This window comes from Macrosteles quadrilineatus, unplaced genomic scaffold, assembly GCF_028750875.1.
Source record: "Macrosteles quadrilineatus isolate MER2022 unplaced genomic scaffold, UCM_ALF_1.0 Scaffold_8__2_contigs__length_117827958, whole genome shotgun sequence".
Taxonomy (NCBI): Eukaryota; Metazoa; Arthropoda; class Insecta; order Hemiptera; family Cicadellidae; genus Macrosteles; species Macrosteles quadrilineatus.
In genome coordinates this window covers 29,080,761-29,104,845 of record NW_026542601.1, presented here as the reverse complement: position 1 = coordinate 29,104,845, position 24,085 = coordinate 29,080,761, and the positions used below count along the sequence as shown (strand labels likewise).

Genomic DNA, 24,085 nt, shown 5'->3' with positions numbered 1-24,085 from the left:
GAAGCCTGCTTTGTCATGGTAACTGAAGAAAAACAAATTTGTGTTTGAAAATGCTAGTGTCTACACCAGGAACTAGGAGCGCTGCTATCATTGTTATTTTTTTAAAGCACACATTTCACTTGTAAATATGCTCAGCTATGATAGCAATGGTGTTGTGATTTCAGTTCTTTCTCCAAATGCCCCCATGTCTGGCCTAGCCTGACAGCCGGCTGCAGCAGCGCTCCTAGGTTCTCGGCTTGGGTAACACTAGCATATTTAAACGCAACTTTTATTTATAGCTAAGTGAAAGTTCTCGATTATGTCTTTATTCAGTGCTTTTTATACAGCTGAATAAGAACTTGCCACATTATTGGGATGTCATTTGTGTTCAATCAACAATATAAATACTTATTATTATTCTATGGCAACAACATTGGTCGTATTTGCATCAAAGTTACTTAAGGATGTAAAAAAAGTCATAACAAATTCAATGTTTGTTGCACACTTGTTTTAATTAGATAAACTCTTAAATGCTGTAGCGAATTGCCTAAAATTTTTTAGACTATTTGGTGGATGCAATGCACAATACAAATATACGATTTAGGTAATATTATATGAACAATAATATTTTTAATTTCTAATGTTAACTATCTCTTTTGTATGTAGTTATTTTTATAAGTACCTGTAATGACCATTACGCTTTTTTACTCCGATGGCAATCAGTAGACAAGATCACACTTGTTGACTACAAATTCATACATGTAGTCTGAGTCTTGCTTGGTAATGAGATTATTACCAGTAATAGTGGACATAAACATTGTCACTAAAATCAGCAAAAAAGCTTCGGGTTAATGACTTGTTGAAATATATATTATTAATTCTGGTAAGGAAAAACCTATTCACCCCAAACAAATCTTTAAGTGATCTACCTGAAGGTTCAAAAACAGAAGTAACTCTAGCATTATGTACGAGCACAAACTTGTTAAAAGATACTTCAAGAGAGCTATGGGTATGATCATCATCAGGTGAAAATTCAAAGATTTCTGAAAGTAAATTGTTTTTAACAGAGTAAGATCGAATCAAGTATTTTCTACTCGTATCATTATAATCTAAAAATATGAAGTCATCTTTCAAAGTGTTTAAATACAAACAATCAAGCGTAACTTTACATGAAAATACAATTTTTGATGTTAGATAGTTGACAATTATTAACTTTCGTTTGTTCGTGAAAGCTAAAAAATTTTTGATGATTGCACACTCGTAATTCCAAATGTAATAACAATAATTTCTTAGGCAAAATGCAGATGGCAAAAACTGAAGTTGTTTGAAACTGTATACATAGGCTGTTGCAACAGAACTTTTAGTGTGTTTATATAAACATAATACATCTTCACTCAAAGGTGTAGAACGGATTTCCCAAAGTTTTGCAGGTTCATTTTCTAAGGGACATTCTTCTCTTTTTATTATTTCCCCCCTTTTTAGATCAAATATGGTTATTGTTGACGTTTTTGAGCTTCCTGCAATACCTATAATGGAACCATCATTGAAAGATTTGACTACAAAACTATTTAACGTGTCATTGGGATCGAGTTGTATATTGTGATTTAGACTGATACTTTTACTTCCTACATTTACAATAAACACTTGAATACAAGACTTTTGTTTCATAACCAATGTGTCACTTCTAACGGGGTGACAGGACTCCCACATATTTACGTTGAATGACGTGTCCGATTTAATCAGCAAAACTGGTGGATATGAGCCTACATCATAGATCTCTATGGCATTTGAACGCCACATTACAAAAAGTGTATCAGTTAAAAATAAGCTTTGCCCTAAACTTTTATTCACATATAATCCCATTTCTTGTTCGGATTCTTGAGAAATCTGATACTCTTTGGGTGAGTCATTCTTCCAGTTTCTGCGAAGGTGAGTTTCCCTCATGAAGGCCAACCTCCACGGACAGATTGGTGACAAGCTGGACTGTATGTCTTCAGGTGCAACAAAAATAGACTCAGCAACTGACGGTATGTTACGCAGAGGTTCCTCCAACTCAGCATCGCAATGCCGCTTCCACAAAATATCTTGGTTAAATGTCTCACGCCACCCTTTAGACACTGCGGCACAACATCCCAAGTCTTGTGGAGTTAAGTACTCGGAGATTTTCTCCACCATCTCTAGTGGTAGAGATTCCATCCTGCAACCTGGAAATGAAAAAAACATTAGTTTCTAAACTTAAGTTTGATTAACTGCTAAAACTGTTATTTATAGTTTGTATTAAAAAACTTTAAAAAATTGTCTATTTCTCACTCATAAATTTACACATAAGCTACGTGGTGGCCTTCTATTGGTCAAAGATAAAGAAAAAGTTGAAAGTGATCTTAAATTTACAAAAAAAGCTATTAGGAAAATGCTATGACTGGGGAGAAGAGATTCTGGGAACTTTATTAGTTTTTGGACAGTACATTTTTGATAACATAAGAACGAAAATAAGACCGAAAACAGCTCAAGACACCATTACTCAACAAGAATAAAAATACAACAGCAAAAATCAGAATAAAAAAAAACATCCATTATGTTCTGGTAGTATAAACATAAGAAAACTTCCAGACAAAATATAGAAAGAGGTAAACTGAAATGCATTTAAAGAAAACTAGGATAAAAACTACTTGAAGATGCTTGGGAAGAAAAGAAAATTCAAAGATTATTGACAGTTTTGACAGTTTGCAGCACTCTGCACTGTTCTCACGGCCAGTTCAGATTTAGAGCTTAGCGCTAGTAGTGCATTGTTTCACAATTTTAGCGGATTTCCCATATAGGGAATAATCTATTACTGTATTACTCATGGTAAGACCTAGGCCCAGGACCGATTTACTTTTTTGTTTTGAGGTCCCTAGAGGCCTAAAACACCATCCGTTCAAATTCATACATAAGTTATATATATAGCCTATATGTGTCCGTCAGCACGATAACTCGAGCAAAAGTGATCTGATTTTGATGAAATTTGGTACAAACGTGTTTAAACCTAAATTATTCGAACGAGTTCGCGAACCAGCATGATCAGACTATGGGAACGGGGGTTTATGGGGTAAAAATAGTTTTTTCCTATTTTTGACCCAAAAAACATAAAATTTAGCAATTCTTTCCAATCCACTTTGTAGAGCTTAAAAAAACAAATAATGAAGTACCTATACTGAAGCGTTATTATGCGCCTAATGGTTACGGAGAAATTTTCGACAAATTGTAAATTTAAAATTCCCATGTTGTTCTTATGGAGAATAAGTAAACGGTTGTAGTTTACTTATTTATAAACATATTTTGATCAAATTTGGAAAATGCCTTTATTTCTTACTAAACTAACTTAAATGCCTATTAAAATTTTACAAAAAAATTACTTTTTTAGTCTCCCTGTTGCAGCGAACCCAAGTAGGCCCACTCGTTAAGCTATTTAAATAGGGAATAAATGTGATATTTTTAAGAAGACATTTTGTAAATCTAAATAGGCAAATGGAAATTCCCTTAGTCTGCAGGTTTACTGCGGTGGGAGTATATTTTTAAATAATTGTTAATAGTTTAGTAAGAAATAAATGTATTTTCCAAATTTGATCAAAATGTGTTCATAAACAAGCAAATTACAACACACTTTACTTATTCTCCATAAGAATGACATAGGAATTTAAAATTTAATATTTTTTGGAATTTTCTCCGTAACCACTAGGCGCATAATAACACTTCAATATACTAAATTATTTGTTTTCTTAAGCTCTACAAAATGGTTTGGAAAGAAATCGCAAAATTTTATGTTTTTTGGCCATAAAACCCCTCATAAACCCCTGTTCTCATAGTCCGATCATGCTGGTTAGCAAACTCGTTGAATGAATGTCAGGTTTATACCAAATTTCATCAAAATCTTAATCATTTTTCCTCCAGTTATTGTGCTAACGGACATATATATATAACTAGCTGTAACCCGCGGGCTTTGCCCCGTTTAACTTCTTAATTTTCAAGATGATCTCGTTCGCATGGCTCAATCACATCCTGGTTGAAGTTTGTTCGCTACGCACACTCACCTTTAGGTTGGAGCTCGTTCGCTACGCTCACTCACCTTTAGGTTGGAGCTCGTTCGCTGCGCTCACTTGCCTTCAGGTTAGCTCGTTCGCTACGCTCAATTGCCTTCAGGTTAGCTCGTTCGCTACGCTCAATTGCCTTCAGGTTAGCTCGTTCGCTACGCTAACTCACCTCCAGATTGAAGTTCGTTCGCTACGCTCACTCACCTTTTGGTTGCAAATTAGCTGTTGTCATAAATGTAAAAGAAATAATAGTGCTGCACCCTGTTGGTAATCCTTGTAACTTTAATGCTATTGAACATCATAGAACAGAACCTACTTGTTTAATTGAAACAGCTGTTAAGATTCATTAATTCCATTTCTCATAAGGTTAACATGGGAAACTCCAGAGCCACTGGGGCGGAGCCCAGAGGTCGGAGGGTAAAATCCTGTCTTAGTGAGCGTCTACTACCCAAAAGGAAGATGCCTGCCAAGTTTCAGGTTCCTAGGTCTTATGGTTTCTGAGATTTCGTGATGAGTGAGTGAGTCAGTGGCATTTTGAGCTTTATATGACTGTCCCAAAAGTCCCGGACCGGTTTAATATTTTCTAAACTACACCAGATAAATCAATAAGATTTGGTACATCAACACCACACCTAAAAATCTACTTTTTTAAGGAAATATAAATTTTCTGTCATATCATGGGGACGTCCCGCAAGGAGTCAGAAGGAAATCTTACATAGAAGCATAGGTTGACATGTACATCAAATTAAAGGTCTTTACTAGCAGAATATAATGCCGCAAATTTGAACTCAAACGGACAACCGAGCCAAGAATGACAGTGGTTCAAAGATTCATTTAATTTGCATTGCTATTATATAATTTGCTATTGAACATTATAGAACAGAACCAACTTGTTTAATTGAAACAGCTGTTAACATTCATTAATTCCATTTAAATATGAGTACTCATAAGATTAACATGGGAAACTCCAGAGCCACTGGGGCGGAGCCCGAGAGTCCGATCAGAATAAAAACAGCTTAGTTTTCCTAATTAATGCCTAAAGAATCAGTGTACCAAATTTCAGCCTCCTAGGTAAATGGGAAGTAAGAGAGTTAGTGATGAGTGAGTGAGTGAGTGAGTGAGTCAGTCAGTGAGGGCTTTGCCTTTTATATATTTAGATATTTATACTATACTAGCTGTAACCCGCGGGCTTTGCCCCGTTTAACTTCTTAATTTTCAAGATTATCTCGTTCGCATGGCTCAATCACGTCCTGGTTGAAGTTTGTTCGCTATGCTCACTCACCTTTAGGTTGGAGCTCGTTCGCTACGCTCACTCACCTTTAGGTTGGAGCTCGTTCGCTGTGCTCACTTGCCTTCAGGTTAGCTCGTTCGCTACGCTAACTCGCCTCCAGGTTGAAGTTCGTTCGCTACGCTCACTCACCTTTTGGTTGCAAATTAGCTGTTGTCATAAATGTAAAAGAAATAATAGTGCTGCACCCTGTTGGTAATTTTTGTAACTTTAATGCTATTGAACATCACAGAACAGAACCAACTTGTTTAATTGAAACAGCTGTTAAGATTCAATAATTTCATTTCTCATAAGGTTAACATGGGAAACTCCAGAGCCACTGGGGCGGAGCCCGAAAGGATTTTTAAAATAAGAATATGCCTATATGTTAATCGGGAATGTGAGCTATCATCATGCCAAATTTCAGCCCAATCCGACCAGTATTTTTCGCGTTCACTTGTCACAAACATACATCCATCCATACATCCAAACTTTCTCATTTATAATATTAGTAGGATATATTAAATGATAGTAGTTAATAAAGTACAACTGAGCACCCTGAATATTATATTTTGAGTAGAAGTTTTTGTTATATATGTAAAACAATTTGAACGGATGGTGTTTTTGGCCTTTAAGGACCCTGGGTCCCGAGTCCAGGGCTTACCATGAGTTCTACGGTAATAGCTTATATAAAATGGGAAATTTGCTAACACACTTTTACCCTCTCTGTTGCAGCAAACCTAAGTACTTTAAAAACTAATTTTATTTAAATCTATACGGTACTAATATATAAAAATGAGATGGTGTGTGTTTGTGTGTCTGTCTGCTACTTTATAACGCAAAAAGCACTGAACCGATTGAAATAATATTTTGTATGAAGGTAGCTTATATACCTGGTTAACATATAGACCTATTCCTTTTATCATATTCCCCTTGGGCTACGCCACATGGGCTTCCAAAGTTTCAATGTTTACATTTTGGAAGAATGTAAATAGTCAGAAATATTAATTGAAGTCAGCTGTAAATACCATAATTTGACAGTTCAAATAGCAGAGGTTAAGAGGTACAAGTTCTGCTCCAAAGATTCTAAAAGCTTGATAATTTATGAGAATAGTTTGATTAAAATATTTATGAAATTATACTTATTTTCATGGAAACAGAAGGATTTTATACATTACAATGTATACATTTTTGGAATAATTTTGATATGGTAGCTTTTTGTTTACAAATTTAAAAAAAAAGGTTTGGATCAGGATTTTAATAGGTTTTAAAAACTAAGAGATACCGTATGTAGTGATGTAAAATACCTGGGTATTTAGAACTCAGGGTAAATACCCTGGGTATTTATCCCCAGAAATACCCGGGTATTTTGGGTATTTATGAAATTGATTGAAATTAATTCATATTTACCTCTAAATATGTTATTGTTATCATCTTCTATATATAGAATTCCGTAAGTCAAATTTTTGTAAAGAAATTGTGAGTGACTGGATGGCCGTAGAAGGATGGGAGGGGTCTTATTTTAAAGGTCTTGACGTGAATTTTGAGGGAAAACTATTCATTTTTCTTATTTTTTTACCATAAATTCGCAACAGAATAAAACTTTTCCCATTAAAACAACATGGGGTTTAATTTGTTTACATCTTTTGAAATTAAAACAGCTGTGCCACAGATTTGAAAACAGTGATCAATACACACATTTGGTTTACTTTTAGCCAGTCAACTATGAAATGTATACTATAATAAAACTGAAATATTGAAGATTAGTCGGAAAAACTGCATTCTTTGTTTATATTTAAATCATATACTCAAGTTTCATTTTTTCATGCTTTTACGTTATTGTCGTGTTAAAGGAATAAACGACATAGAATAAATATTCTGTATAAATAATCAAAGAGTCGAAATTAAATCTAACTTCTGTTTTGTTTTTATTTTTTAAATGATGTTGTTTTCTTTATATTTCTACACATTTTAAGGTTAAGGTAGTGTAAATATATACAACTAAAATAACCTATAAATGTTATTGGTTCTAAAATGGTGTATTTGCATTCCTTCGTAAGTAAATTTTTTTAGTGCAGTGAATATACAACGTAGAGTAATCATATTCTATCATACTTTTATAAAATCAGCAGGGATTCAAGATGTTTTGGTATGTAGGCTGCTGGATATATATTCTTTTCATTATAAGTACTGTAATTAATATGAACGCCAGGGGAATACCACAAAGGCGGGGAACTGTTCATAGGAATGACAGTGCGCGTAGGAGAGCAAGAGTAGATAATGACGAACTTAATCAAGATATGTTACAACCCCTTTTTAGGAGACCCATGGTAGACGAGAGAAATGTAAAGATCCATGATGCAGGATTATTGGACCAAGAGTTGTTTCAATGTAGTGCTCTTCATTTTAGAGAAGAACTAACGAATAATCATTTTATGACATGTTGCCATAACGGACTTATTAACCTTCCTCAGTCAAAAACTAATGTAGAACTTAAAAGTTTGTTTGAAGAGAGCCCACAACTGTATAAATTCATTCGACAATGCAACAGTGCGATGGCTTTTGCTTATTTTTCAGCCAGTAAAAAAGATATTCCAGGAAAAGGACCATACTGTTTCAAAATTCAAGGACAGATTTATCGTTCAATCTCAGATTTGCTGCCTCAACATGATGAAGACCCCGTGTATGGCCAATTGTACATTATTGACACATCAACAGCAACAGAAATTCGTCAAAGGCGTCGAGAAAATAATGACTTAAAACCTGAACTATTGTCAAAACTAGCTGAAATTCTATTAGAAAATCCATTTGCACAAATTTACAAAAGAGCTTCGGAAGAAATGGTTGTACAAGGTGACAGTGAATTAGAACTTAGGTTTGTAGACAGGATAAATATGGATCGTCGTAGGTATAATAAGCCTACTGCAGATGAAATTGCAGGCGTCTTCAATTCATCTGAAGGCGAACCTCCAATGAATTTTTAAAATTCCAAACATGGAAGCTTTTATTTATCCTCATTAACCACAAGACCAAAGCTACCTTAGTAAACCAGTATTTATTCACAAACAATGATATGTTCGCTGCCTTTTCATGTTAAACCACTGGAGTGATTCAAATTATTTATTGAAAATGACATCAACAAAAGCAAACAAAGAAGAACAACAAACTGGTTTTTACACAAAAGATATGGTGTAGGGATGCCTATTCTGACACATAGATAATGTTATTCTGAGTTTGTTTAAATACCGGTATTGCAAAAAGTTGTTTTACATTTGAGCTTTTTAGGGACTTTTGTCCCTACAAGCCACTAGTTACATGATAAATTAGGATAGTCTATAACACCTTTTACAGTAACTTGAAGCTTTGCTAGTACCTTTTATTGAATGATTTAGCACTTTTTTGTTATGAAATCAAGACAACACCTCATCAGAGAAATAGTAAACCTAAACCTACTTCTACTGTTATTAAATTATGATAGTTAAAATTTGTATTGTGTAAATGGCTTGGAAGGCTAGACAGACCCAGGACCGTTTTTGACCCTGTCAGCGCCCTAGGCACGTCTAATACTAGTGCCCCTATGCAATATATATATAACAGGGTGTACACCGACCGGGAACTCCGGGAATCATGCGGGAGATCTTTCAACCGTGAATTTTGTATTTCTACCTGGAGTTTTCAATTTACCGTGATCGCTCATGACAACAGTGACGTTTCCGTGATTGCGCATGACAACAATGACGTTTCCGTGACCGCGGGAGACAATAATAAATGTCTACACACGGCCGCGAGGGATGATCAGAATTTTCCGCGATCGCAGAAGACGATGATGGTATCTACTATCTACAGAGCCGCAACGGATGATCAGAATATTACCACAATCACGGAAGACGATTGATGTCCACACGACCGCGGGAAATCTCAAGAACTTTGCCGCGATCGCGGAAGACGATGATGATCTCCACAAAACTGCAGGACATGAATAAAATTTTGCCGCAATTGCTGGAGACGATTACCATGGATTCACGACTGCAGGATACGTACGACATCTACAGGACCGCAGGAGATATAATAACTATTTCTACACGGCCACGAGGGATGATCAGAATATTGCCGCGATCACGGAAGACGATGATAATGTCCAAATGACCGCAGGAAAAGATAAGAATTTTGCCCTTATTCGCCGAAGACGAATATCTCCATATGTCCGAGGGAGATGATTACCATTTTGCCACAATCGCGGGAGGCGACTACTATGTCCAAACGACCGACGGGGACGATATGATGTCTTCACGGCCGCCTTCACGGGTGGTCAGAATTTGACCGCGATCGCGCAAGACGAGGATAATGTCCTCACGACCGCGGGAAAATATCAGAATTTTGCCTCATTTGCGGTAGATGATAATAATCTCCTCACGACATGCGGGATACGTTCTTATATTGCCTCGATCATGGAAGACGATAATGTTATGTCCAAATTTTTCGTCCTGCTTTAATTTGACTATGGAGAATATCACAAAACTAAGCTGCATGCAATTCACTTTTGTTTCTACAATCAATTCAATATCTGTAACATAACTACCGGTATGTTTCTTTAGTCAATGTTTTAAACGATGATATATACACACTGATCTGCAGATAAAGATTGAACTTTGAAAAAAGCCCAGTTGGTACGGTAAAAAACATATCAATTATATATGAAATCATTATATAAACTGTTTTTTTCTTTACTACAGTGCCCTAAGTTGTACGATTAATTTTCCTTATTTACTTTATATGTACGTTTTTCAACAAAATAAATGTTTAAGTAAGCTTATCATTTGAAAATTGAATCGTAAGGATACATTATTTCCATCAGGGCGCCTCATATCATTCCTAGCCATATAAGTTAGCATAGCCTTAAAGAAAGATATTTTTTTTAAACTAAGAGTTTCAATTGACTTAAGGGGAATGTACAACAGAATTCAAGATCAAATTTTTCGCTTCAGTGTCCTCTCTGTTGCGAAGCACGGGTACAACAGCTAGTAGGAAGTGATATTTTTAAGGAGACATTTTAGATAAATCCAATCAGGCAAATGGAAAATCGATTAGTCTGCAGGTTTGCTGCAGTGGGGGTATTTTTTAGTTGTGATTGTGTGGTTAAGGGAATAAAGGGGGATAAAGTCCACCACGCGTAGTGGGAAAGAGGCTTTAGGCTATATCTAAGGTTCTCTGAGGAACTGCTCGTTACTATGGCATCTGCATCTGTTGTTATAAGTTAGGTAGCGATAGCTTTGAATCCATTGCCGTGCTTGTCATTAATGTTGAAGTTAATATCACATAGCCTAGGCTACTTGACTCATTGCATAAAACACGCCTACTTAAGTTATAGCCTAAGGACTAGACTAGGCCTACATTGGATGAAAACCCATATAGGCCTTTGTATAACTCGTCGATAACTTAACCCTAAACAACACTTTTTATTGTTGAAAAAGGTGATCAATCATTTTAGCCTCTGGATTGCTTATATGTAATCAATTGATAATGTAAACTCTTACCTTTTAGCAATCCTTATTTTGGTTAGGCCTATCCGATTTTAATTTCGGACCCGTAGGTCTATCTTCAGTCGGAAGTCTAGGGAGACCTAGGTAGGCCTAGGCCTACTTAACTTATAGTAGGGTCCACCCGATGGGTTTTGTAGAAAGTATGTTAAAATTTAACACAATACAAAATCCAGTCGACACGAATATTACCGTATACAAAGATTAGGGGTAAAAACCATGGTTATCAAAAATATCCCACTTTTTGAAAACCATGTTTTTACCCCTAATCTTTGTATAATATTCATGTCGACTGTAGGCCTAATTTGTATCGTGTTAAATGTCAACATACTTTCTACAAAACCCATCGGGTGGGTCCTATTATAAGTATTTGGTCTCCCTAGACTTCCGACTGAGGGTCCGAAATTAATATCGGATAACCACAATAAGAACTGCTAAAGATAATAAGGACTTGCTTAAACAAATGTTTCAAAGGTATTTTCTTGTTTATTAAGATCGTAGGAATAATTTAAAAACGTTATAAAGAAAAGTCCAGAAAGTTCATATTTACCTAAGAGTTTACATAATCAATTGAAAAAGGTGAGTTATTGATAAAATACTTTCACCTACCTTTAATAGGCCAATGTGTTCATTTGGCAGAACCATTAAAGTGTAAAATGCGTTCAATACTTAGGGTATCACATGACACCACTCCATCCAAGGTAAAGTGGTAAAGATAAGGGCCAACGAGAACCGGACAGTTGCAGAGTTTTTAATCCTACCAAAATAACAATATCTATCATCAACCATCAACTCAACTTTTTACTATTAAATATTTTAGGCTAACTTGTTCTGTTTTTTGACAGAGTTAACACGAACGAAACAAACAAACAAACCTGGCTATGGTTTAGGTTAAGTCGTCGTATCGTATAATCAATACTTCTTCTTCTTTTCTAGTTTGCTTATAAAGCTGGCATGGTTTAATTAACCAGGTAGCCACACTACTTCATCAGTAAAATTTTCCCGGGCTTTTTAAAATGTTAGCAGGATGCTAGTCAGCAATTACCAATTTTTAATTTGAATGTCTGGTTAAAATTTCAAAGTCCAATCTGAGTGACGTTAGAACATGAAAGGAATAGCACACCTATGTATTTCCCTTCCACCGTGCAGTAAACCACTACAAGTGAGGATATTTTTCTATCGAGAAGCGTGTGGCACCCCTGCAATAATTCAACTTCCGGTTCCAGTCAGCTGTTAGCTGACAGCCCCTACCAACTACTGTGCACCGCACAGTAAAGCCACAGTGTGCGGTGTTGTGTTTCTGTCTTGTGTGCAGTGGACTGACTGGTGAGTAAACAACCCTTTCATAAATAATTAATTAAAAATAATTATTCTATTTTCATACCACGACCTACTCTAATTTTGTATATTGATTAATGGTAAATAATAGCATATGAGATATTTAGAAACTGGCCTATTATTTTGACAAATACAGTGAATTCAAGAATTAGGCCTACTTTTGGTATTTACTACGAATTTATTGTATTTTATCAAATACGTACTATTAAGCCAAACGAAAGTTGGTTTTTGATTTGCCTTACATTGTTTTATTTAGTCATAAACAATCAAATTAATACTGTACGTTAAAAATCCATTTCATATTAACTTTCCTACTGAAAAACATAGTGTTTTATGTTTACAACTTGTATCTAAAACATACTAGTACATTAATTGTATTTTAAGCACTTTAAAGTAGCCTATAAATTCAATCACAACGAAAAAATGCAAATAAATTTGAAAGTAATCACGAAAATATTATAAAGTCTAAAAATTGAACTAACTTAGATAATTTAATTTTACTAAATTTAATCTTAATTAGTTATACCCCCCATACCACACAATATCAAGATATACAGAAAACGTTTTAGAAAACCGCTGTATTAAATTGTTTCATTTAAAGCAAGTAACTAAATTAAAAATACTCTTGGAAATCCTAAAGGTAAATTAGACAATTCCTATATATAATAATTATAATGTAATAACTAAAACAATAGCCTATACTTGTGTAGGAAACTATAACGTTGTTGCTCGTTTTTGTTGGTTTTTATAACATCTTTCGTAATTCTGGAATCATCTTTGCTGGTATTGAAATTTCCTGAAATATTTAAGAGGAACGAAGAAGTTCATAGTTACAACACAAGAGGCAAACACAATGTGCACCTTAAAAGCCATAGAATAACTTTGATCCAATCAGGAGTTTAAGGATTGGCCAGTAAAGTTTTTAATAGGTCACCAGTTGAATTAAGAAGTTGCTCTGAACCAACCGAATTTAAGAAAAAAATGAAGACCTTTTAATGGAAAAGGCCTTTTACTCTGTTGATGAATTCCTGAGTGATGAAGACATTATAAAGGCCTACCAATCTATCTAAACCAAAATGACGACCACGGCTGAAATGCTACAAGAGGGATACCTTCAAGTATGCAAGTAAGAATGCAAATTAACCGTTTTTATAAACATCAATCACGTTTCAGTTAGGTAACGTTTAACTATTAACGTTGGATATTATAATGATATTATCGTTGTATATTACAAATCCTACTGCATTTGTAATTTGCTAGTATACTGTTTGGCTATGGCTTGTTATAAACATATGCCACAATTATTTTATTTACGTTTTCCTTGTCATTTTGTATAACCAAAATGAATATTTGGCAACCCGTATAAGGCAAATCTACCGGTAATTAGATTGTTGTTATTTAATGGTGTTAATAGTATTTATCTTTTAACAAATATCATTATATTATAATTATTTTCGTGTATTCGTCCTCGCGTAGGTAAGTACTAAATTTATCCGTGTGAGTATCCGTGGAATCTCGCCTGCGGAATAGAGTAAACAATGGAAAAGTTAAATGCAGGAAACAATGTTATTTGTTATTATAGAGTAACTTATTTTGTCGTATTATCTTTGACAGTAGTATGTTTTAGCGCAAAAACAATCAATAAAATTCTTGTTATTACCTGGGGACCGATAGCCATGCCCGGTACTTACAACTCGAAACAATATAAACATACACATTCTGTAAATTGCAACAAATATTTTTATTTCAAACCATGAATATTTAATCGCTAAAATATTGCAAGTTTTAACTCTGCAACAACTAATGCAGTACAACTAAGTTAAGATAAACATATTTTGGACGTACGTTTAAGTGCTACTTTGTATTATAACATTTACTCTTTAAATGAGTTTTGTAGCGAAATATGAGTTTTGGTTTTACTGAGGTAGTGGCTTTTGCCGCTTTCGCAAATCAAGTTTTAAGGCCTGCAACACAGACAATATAATACTTTAATGTATTATGGTTTATTCCATTGTCTGTGCCTGCAAGTTCCTATTTCTAAATCCACCCGCTGGATTTCGAAATAAACTTAACAAACACTCACACAACACATAATCAGGCACAGCTCGTAAGTGCTTTAGAATTTAATACATTTAATTTTTGTGTTTGCTCTTTCTAGGATTTTGATATCGTATTTTCTCGAAAAAATATTTGAAGGCTGGTCTTTAAAGAAGGGAGAACTGTGCTCTTAAACGCATTATTTTATGTTTATGGGTTATAATTTATTTTTATTATTTTTATCCCTAAAATAATTTTTCAAGTAACCGGACGTTTTTTTATTTACATTTACGCTCCGGCCAAAACTAACTATTCCTTTTATTTGTCTTTCATTGCATTCAAATTTTTAGAATGTCTGATAAATTTTCCCAAATTTAGGATATTTTTACATTTATGACTGTGGGGCCGTTGCGACAGGTCTATAGAATAAAATGCTGAGTTTACATGACCGCGTACAACCGTATGTCCGTGGGAATTGCGTGAGAATTTCGAGAGCAATGACCTTGAACATGTCATTCTTTCATTCATCACTGCACTGTCATAGCAAGCATAGGAGACTATGCTGCTGTACGTTGGTCTTTTAAATGGAACGAACCATTGCAATAGCAAAGGTCTTGTGAAGAATCTTGTGCAATGACCTTTTGTATGGGGGGCCTACCGTTTTCCATTAACAAATTCATAAAAAATATCACTGACTAGAGTTTTTTTTAAAATTTTAGGCCTAAGGTAGTTAATTATTGATATAAAGAATCTCATCTGCCATCGCAGTCGCGTTAAAATCGGACTAGCGGAAATGATTATAAGGAACATAATATAAATTGTTGTACAAATATTATAGGCTATTACTTTTGTAACGGATCGGGATTGTGGTTAATGAGGTTGTACAGTTATAAATGAATACCATAATGAACATTTTATAAGATGATTACTAAAAATTATAGCATATATGAAAGAAAATGTTAACAAGAAAGTAATTATTGTAATTACAAAACATACAGTGTGTAAATTAAGTATTGAAACAAATCTGTATTTTTAAAACCGAAATAGATAGAAATATTCTGTTTGTGGCAATAATTGTTAACAAAGGTTCCGCAATTTTTTACATCAAAAATATTGTTTAACCCCCCTAACAGGGTAGGGGGTAGGGGGTGGCTTATTTTTTCAAACAGCAACCCCTATTGAGTGACCCCTCATTTTGAAAGGTTTGTCAAAAGAAACACAATGACGCAAATCCGAGGTGAAAATGGGTGCTTTTTTACAAAATTAAATGTTGGAATACCCGCCATTTAGGCTAGGGGTGAAATATCAACCTCGGGTTTGCGTCTTTGTTTTTCTTCTAACAAACCCTTGAAAATGGGTCACTCAATAGGGGTTGTTATTGAAAAAAATAAGCCACCCCCACACCCTACCCTGTTAAAGGGGTTGAACAAATATTTTTGATGTAAAAAATTGCGGAACCTTTGTTAACAATTATTGCCACAAACAGAATATTTCTATCTATTTAGGTTTTAAAAATACAAATTTGTTTCAATACTTAATTTACACACTGTATGTTTTTAAAATAAAACTCAAAGAAATAATTTACAGGTGGTTAGCTACAGCCACAGGATAAAAGAAGTTGAGGAAAGCTTTTAGGAACAGACTAGTTCCTGTCTGTACAGTGATGTATCTATTTTAAAATTCGATGCTTTTAAGCTTACACGATTAGCATTCTTATTAATTTGAATACACTAACGTGGTGTTAAACAACAAAGATAATCCATGATTGTGTGACTACCAATCATAATCACTGTGTCTAATAACTTTTGCCACGGTCTTAAACTAGACTTTTAGATCAAGGACCTCTGCGTCGAGGCAAATAATACACAAACGGAAATTGCTGTCCTGACCCTCATAACCTAACTTCTTGTTAGCTGCGTCAAATTTAAAGTACAATAGTTTGTGTGTGTTTTTTATAATAATTGAATTCTTGATTCATGTGAACTGGTTATATTTCTAAGGCAATTTAAGGGAGATGAATCGGTTAAAAACATTGAGTTTGAACATAGCCTCCTCTAGGTCGCGGCGTTGATGTGTGGCAACGTCGCATCGGCCGACATATTGCCATGGTAACAGAAATAACAAAAGTGTAAACATAAACATTGCGCAGACGTTCCATTATTAGTGCAACAGCTGTTTCAGTAGGCCGGGGCTGCGGCGTTGCCACTTTTATCTCACCGCAGCCTCGTAGTAGAGGAGGCCATGGTTTGAATGCGTGACTTATTGACTACTTTATATCTATATACGTTTAAATTTCGTAGCCAAATAGCAAATTGGACTCTGAAACAATTGCTCTGAAGACAGAAGCTAGTCGACATCTACGTACTCAAACGGTACCACACATGAAACACAAATTTATACACACTTCATTTTATAGGATGAGAAGTCTACAAAAGCAATATGAAGTAAACTGTAACAGCATGAGATACATTCACTATACGTGTACAGACGTTCTTTCATGGTGTTTAGTGTTGCTTGTTTTAGAATCATTAGCACATACTGTTACATAAGCATGATTTACACTTGGGTTCTTTTGCGCAACTAAGCGACGCGAACACCATAATATATTTTGGGCGCTGCATTTGACTTCTCAGCCTATCGTAAAATAAGAAGCATGTTTTTAAGTATGTTTTTGATGCCCGTATACGAAATTATTGATGGCAATTAATGATTTTCCTCTTATTTTATGATCAATTTTACAATTTATTGTTTACTCGTGATACAGACAACAAGCAATAATTTACAAAATACGGCAGTTTTGATGTTAGTTAAATTAACAAGAATAAAAGTAAATGTAAATACGTACGGAAAATACCTATTTTTTAGCTCTTTCACGACGATGCAAAATCTTTAAAGTGGTAGTAACTTCATGTTTAATTAAATTAAATTAATATATTCAACATGCTACCATTCTTAATTTGTTTCGATCCTTTTTGGACATTCACCTACCATTGTCGCTTTCTTCGTAACATAATACTAAAATCTTGTATAGATTCCAGTGAAGGTTTGAATGAGCCGAACTCCTGTAGGATGATTGATAAAAATTCAAATTTATATTTTTATTTTAGTTTTCAACAAGTGACATGTTTAGCCAGTGCTATGACCCGTGTTGTGTCATACATTTTGAAAGAAAGTGGGACTGTTGCACTTTTGCCAGTTGAGCTTTCTATGGACAGCGCCCGGCATTGTTCAAATTCCAGAGGAAATTCCACTTGAACAATTGCCTGTCCTCTGATATTATACCTACTGCAGTTGAATTGCTGACTGGATGCAGTGCTCACTTCCCACATAGTTAATTGATTTATCGGTCCATTCTTTACGAAAAGAAGTTTTTACGTTGTTTTAAACTAGACCAAGCTGGCCTTATATTCATTTGGGTGTTTATAATGGTCCTGATTGAGGCGTCTACATTACACACTTTTAGTCGTCTTTCATTTCGTTACACAGCATAGTTGCCTCTCAAAGAAATGATTATGAAGAATAGAATAGATTCCATACTGTAGGATTTTAAAACATAAAATCTGTAGTGAACACTGAACTCCAAAGGCGGGCGTGAACTGATGAAGAAAGATAGTTAAAGATCGCTTTCATATGAACCATTTTGATTACTATTTTTTTGTTAATTTTATTTCAATCCAAAACAAACACATGACATTTGCAATGGAACACCTTCAATCATTGAATGTTAATGAAATATGTACTGTAGACGGGTAAAATGAAACTAAAAATGCTGGACAATGTCCTTTCCTACTGGAGCCATTACGATTCAACAAGATCTCAAAACTAGAAACGTAAATAGAGGTGAAACGCACAGCAAATTATGCTTCTAATTTTTAATACTATAAGAAGCCTACTAATATTATTCACAGTCAACGTTGCCATTTTCAATTACCTTGTAGCGAAGAGAAATTTATTAATTTAACGGATGTAAATTCGTTAACAATAATCGAACGATAAAACAGCTGTTTCTTTCAAAGAATCATCTGCATTCTGCAGTGAAGCGATGAAGGAAAGAGGATTGTTTTGATTGGACATTCACTGGCCCACTCCCTCCCTGAGACTGAGAGACCTGTGTAGAAATGACGTAATGAGTAAACCGGTCCTCACCCCCCCCTATTCCCCTACAGGTCAACAATCACGAGAGAAAGAGAGGAACATTGGTTGGTTGAGGGATTTATCTCCTACTCACGGGATATTTTCAGTATCACCGGACATGAACTAGAGACACATTTCCTACATTTAACCAATATCTGTGTTAATCAAAACTTATTTTTTAACAATAAAAAGTTTCGAGTAGGGTTTGTTAGTGCAGAAAACAGGAATCTTGATTCAAAAACGCGAAGTGTACGGGGGTTTTAATTTCATTTCGGGATAAACAGGGATATGTTTACCAACGATGGGATAATTTTAAACCGTCAGTGGGAAACATTACAGTCGCTGAAGTGAAGAGAGAGAGAATAGAGAATGCTTTTGGGCGTGATACGTGAGGTGTCAGTGACAGTGTAGTTTGTAGTTACCGAACGTGGATGCACCTCAGTTTATTTGTTTGTTAGTGATACAGTGACAGAACTCTAGTGATAAACAGGTATGTAGTGTTGGATTCCCTATCGTTATAAATCCTGTTGATCCCTTGATGGGAAATTCGTAAACAATTCCCAGAAAGGAAAGTTAGTTGTACCTAAGTTTCTAAACAGTTCAAAACTCTTCTAAATATTCTTATTAGGTATTAAATTACATGAATTCCTAGATTACGTTTATATTGGTAAATAGGTGCAGTAAGACATTTTGAACATGATGCCATACCTAAAATAAAAGTTTTAATTGAGAATCCTATTTGAATATTAATTTTAATTAGTACTCTTAGGTTTGCTGCTAGGAGAAGGTATCTATTATTACTATCATTTATCAATCATTGGGATGGAGACGCCACCTAGGTAATAAAGTGTGTTTTTTTGGATTTAATTAAAATATCAATAGATTGTTATGAAATAAAGAAATTTACAAAATTGTATTAAAATATCTCCATAAACAAGTACAGTAATCAACAACAGTTAAGATATTCTCTATAAAAATAATATGCAGATTTTAAATTTACATTTTTTTTTTCTCCGTAACCATTAGGCGCATAACAATGTTTTAATTACCTAAACTGTTATATTTTAGGCTCTATCTAATATATAAAATTCTCGTGTCACAGTGTTTGTCTGCAAACTCCTCCGGAACGACTTCACCGATCGTTATGAAATTTGGTGTGTAAATTCTGTAGGTATGCGAATCGGACGTAAACTATTTCCCGTTTCGAAATTCTTAAAAGGGCTCCGCCCCAGTGGCTCTGGAGTTTCCCATGTTAACCTTATGAGAAATGGAATTAATGAATCTTAACAGCTGTTTCAATTAAACAAGTTGGTTCTGTTCTATGATGTTCAATAGCATTAAAGTTACAAGGATTACCAACAGGGTGCAGCACTATTATTTCTTTTACATTTATGACAACAGCTAATTTGCAACCAAAAGGTGAGTGAGCGTAGCGAACGAACTTCAACCTGGAGGCGAGTGAGCGTAGCAAACGAGCTAACCTGAAGGCAAGTGAGCGCAGCGAACGAGGTCCAACCTAAAGGTGAGTGAGCGTAGCGAACGAGCTCCAACCCAAAGGTGAGTGAGCGTAGCAAACGAACTTCAACCAGGACGTGATTGAGCGATGCGAACGAGATCATCTTGAAAATTAAACGTAACGGTACTTTCTTTCCATCGGTCTGTCTTAGGGGAAACCTATAACTTAGGCGATACGAAGTTGGTTCATAGTATCTCTATAAAATAGTTCTGGTTCTAATATTATGAAGGTTCACATGTGTTACAGAATGTCATTAAAATATTGGTCTAGGGACATTAAAACAAAAAGTAAATCAGTCCCTCCCTGGTCTAGGTTTTACCCCATGAAACCTACGGTATTTTTAAATAGTTTATTCCCTGTAAGAAAATTCGCTAAAATATAGACTTTTTGTAAAGTTTAGCAGCTTTTGAGTCGTAAACAAATTGCCTTTTCAACAAATAAAAGAGAAATTAGAGGTGTAGCACAATCTGAAAATAGCTAATTCATCTGTTCTTTTTTAGAAAAAAAAAATTGTTGCATGTAGATTTGTTGTATCTACAAAAAATAACCATGTATCTATGTATTGTACTGCAGAATCTAAAAGTTAGTAATTTACTAAACAAAATGATATCCTGCTCTTGTACTGTGAATAATAAAAAAAAAATTAAAAGTAAAAATGACCTAAAGTAACTCATGTTATATTTAAATTCAACACCATTATTTTAGTTTAGCATACTCTTGTTAGAAAAATTGACTATTAGCAATTAGACATTATAACTTGACTGTATTTGCTTTTATTTTAAGATGTTTTAAAAAAGCAAAACTGCATACATGCATTTAGTTTTGAGCTTTAAAAGATGTATAGCAATGGAATCTATGTCATTAAAATTAAAAAATCAGAGATCATTTATAGAGCCATCATTTTGTCAATTAATAATTTGTGTTATGTTTGCTATTAACAGAAATTCCAGGTTTCCTTACCATAACAAATAATTGTATATTCACAACACTAATGAAGTGCAAAGTTCGTTGCCTTTAACCAACTCACTCCGTCATAATGTAAAGAAACTTAAACTTTATTTTTAAGAAGAACGGCAAATGCCAGTCCTTACAATAACATCCAACTATTATCATTATCTATGTTATTTAATAATTTTCATTGGGCCACTGTAAGTCTGTTTAAACCATTTGAACCACATTGTCTTTGACAAATATGTTTATTCTCATTACTTTCTCTTTTCCGTACCCTTTCACCTTTCTTTTTATCATGCTTTATTTCTCCTTAAGCTATTTTTGTTCTACACATTGTACAACTAAACAGAACAGTACCGTAGAATGGGGTGAATAGAAACACTTTTTGACTTTTAAGCTTCTGTAAAACCGATATTTTTAATTTTTAAATTTTCAACACTAGCTCATATTTTCGGTCTTGAACTCCTCTACTCAAACCAGTTATCAAATTTTTTTTATTTTTAATCATTAAGCAGAAAAAAATAAAATATGGCTGTTTCTATTCACCCCGCACTTTGGGGTGAATAGAAACACTGTGTTAAATTGATGATTGTTGCTTTTCCTCACTTACCAGGGGCAATAGAAACAGGAAATTTATGCTTGTTAGCTTAGGTTGTTGTAAATTAAAATATTTAAAGTTAATTAACACATTTATTTATAAGTACGAAGTATAAAAACATCGTTTTCATAAACCCTTATCCAAACAAATCGGAGAACATAAATGACAATGGGTGAAATCAGAGTAACAAAATCTTACATAGAAACCAACTAAATGAAGAGTAAAATCAGACAAATCTTCCTCAAAATACAACACTCCCTTAAATCTACAAGTTGTACACGGCTTGGGAGTTGGAAGCCGATCGTACTACGTCATCGACTTTGAAGAGGGCCTCTTAATCTTTCTCTCAGAACTTGTTGGTTTGCGCAATTTTCTTGATGAATCTTCCTATTTATCCTTCCTCGTCAAATTCAATAACTTTTGCAACATATAAACGATAGCAAGTTTTGTTTTTCCTCATTACTTTGACAATTACATGATCATGAAGGGACAACTTTGAAGACTCACTGATGTCTTGAGCTAGGTATGCTGGTTCTTCTTCATCAAATTGTTCGTCTTTGTCACTTTCTTCCAGTGTGACTGATGTAGAATCATCTTCATCTCTGGTATTTTTTTTTCTTTTTTGGGGGGTTTTTAGGTCAACCTTTATTTGAACCACTGGTTAAAAAAAAGTGTTTCTATTCACCCTGGTTTTGCAAAATCATGACATAACCCAAATTAAAAATAAAGTAAAAAAATATAGTTTATTCTAAGGCTAATCTATTAGCACACTTGGTTTTAAGATACCTAAGACAATATAAAAAATGGTTATTAACATAAATACATGTAATAGGTTCATACTTAGAGAGAAAGTTTTGAAAAGAATGTTTTTCGCCAAAATTTTCAAATGATGTTTCGCATCATCCAACATCCGAAGCAGTGATACCAATATGCTAAACTAATTTTTCCCAGGTAGATAGGATATGGTTATAATGGGGGAAAATAATTCCCTTATATAAAGTCAATGTATAACAAAGTTATAAAAATGTGAATCATTCATTGAAGTTTTGTTTCTATTCACCCCATTTTACGGTATATTTTCAACAGTATGATGGTCACTTAATTGCAACCAAGCAAAACCTGAAGTATAACAAATTTAAATATTTATTTTAAGCTTTAATTTTAACCTTTGTAACTGGTTACACAACTATACTAAAACTTACACAAAGTTTAAGGTGACTTAAAACATGATTTTAGAATGGAAACCACTCTATTCAGCAGATTCAAACCCAAATGTCAAAGATCAATATGATGATGTCATTCTAGTTTCTATTCTTACCATCACCATTTTAGACAAGGTTAGACAACTGGAGGAGAAATTTCAATTTCTAAGGAATCAGAAATTATAAAAAGTGTTTCCTTTGTTATTTCCCAACCTAATAATTTTTCCAACCTCCCATCCCAATGACTATCCTATGGTTATGATGGTAGCTATTTCCATTTATGTTTTATTTGATTCAAACACATATTTTGCTTGTTTATAAGTCTTGATTTGTTCTTTTCATACTCTAGTTCAGTTCATTGTTAACACCATTCAACTTACACTGCACTTCATGAATAAAGATTACTTTACCTAACGCTCCTTTCACACTATACAATTTCGCTCGTACGAGTGTTAATCGTACGGGCAGATGATCGTGGGTCTGTTGCTTTCACACTATACGATTTGTAATCGTACGATTAAAAAAATCTTAACCCCCACTCCACTAGAACAGAGTTCATTGACATTTCAGTGGACAGTTTTAAGTAGTATGGATCGCGAGGAAATTATTGCTACTTTGATAATTTATAGGAGAAAAATAAATTTAATAATAGTCGTATTTAAATTTGAGACGTGAGGAAGTGGGGATGTTTAAAACATTATTTCAAGACCTGAGAAATGACGAAGAAACGTTTTTCAACTATTTTCAGATTTTAAGAGAATCGTTTAAAGCTTCAAGATCAATCACATTCATAATTTTAACTATATAGACAAAACTGTAATAAATAACAAAAACTAAATAATAAAATACGGTTTGCACAGGTAGTTCAACTCAATAATTAAACAATTAAACAACTGTAAACGCAAAATATCTGAAAACTATACGCAACAAACTGCACTTGGGGAGGGCTCCCGCACGACTACAATCGTGTAGTGTGAAAGGGGCCATATGGTCACATGGCCACTAGCAGTAGACACGATTTTTACTCGTGCGGGAGTCGGATACCAACCGTGTGCACCTACGGTCGCTACGCGAGTGAAACTCGTACACGGTTGGTAATGGTATAATGTGAAAGGGGCCATAAGCTCCAATGCGTTACAACAAATACGATTAATAACCGCACGAGCGAAATCGTATAGTGTGAAAGGAGCGTAACTCATTTCATTCACTTTTCATGAAAGCAGACTTCCCATGCAACTGGAGAATTTAAATCCTCTTTTGGTGTGTGTCATATTGGTTTGATTTAAATGTGACACTGAAGTGCTAATGTGATCAACCTTTTTCTTTATTTGCTATGGGTATTTTGTAATACATTGGAAATATTTTATAAGAAATATTATCACAAGTAAGAGTAAGAAATAAATTTAATAAAATGATTCAATTTTAAGGACAAATAAATTGTTTTCACAATTGAAAA

The 24,085-nt window shown here is 34.3% G+C and overlaps 2 protein-coding genes across 5 annotated transcripts in view; one reads left to right on the top strand and one right to left on the bottom strand.

Annotated features, from left to right (window-relative positions):
• Nucleotides 1-492: 492 nt before the first annotated feature.
• LOC128999659 (uncharacterized) lies at nt 493-16,721 on the bottom strand. 2 transcript variants are annotated; one of them, XM_054426278.1, is made up of 2 exons: nt 16,633-16,721; nt 493-2,183 (listed from the first exon to the last, which is right to left on the bottom strand). In XM_054426278.1, the coding sequence occupies exon 2, from the start codon at nt 2,173-2,175 to the stop codon at nt 772-774; it is 1,404 nt and encodes a 467-aa protein (XP_054282253.1). In that variant the 5' UTR covers nt 2,176-2,183; nt 16,633-16,721; the 3' UTR covers nt 493-771. The 2 variants fall into 2 exon arrangements, with proteins under 2 accessions (XP_054282253.1, XP_054282252.1); XM_054426277.1 differs by lacking the exon at nt 16,633-16,721 and adding an exon at nt 11,463-11,718.
• LOC128999658 (multiple inositol polyphosphate phosphatase 1-like) overlaps nt 12,144-24,085 on the top strand; it is a 29,517-nt gene continuing 17,575 nt past the window's right edge. Inside the window, exon 1 of one of the 3 annotated variants that reach the window (XM_054426275.1) lies at nt 12,144-12,179. The gene's annotated coding sequence lies outside the window, so the exon portion shown is untranslated. Of the gene's footprint in view, nt 12,180-12,236; nt 12,257-18,729; nt 18,853-24,085 lie in introns of those variants that run through there. The other 2 variants (XM_054426276.1, XM_054426274.1) reach the window with 2 other exon arrangements.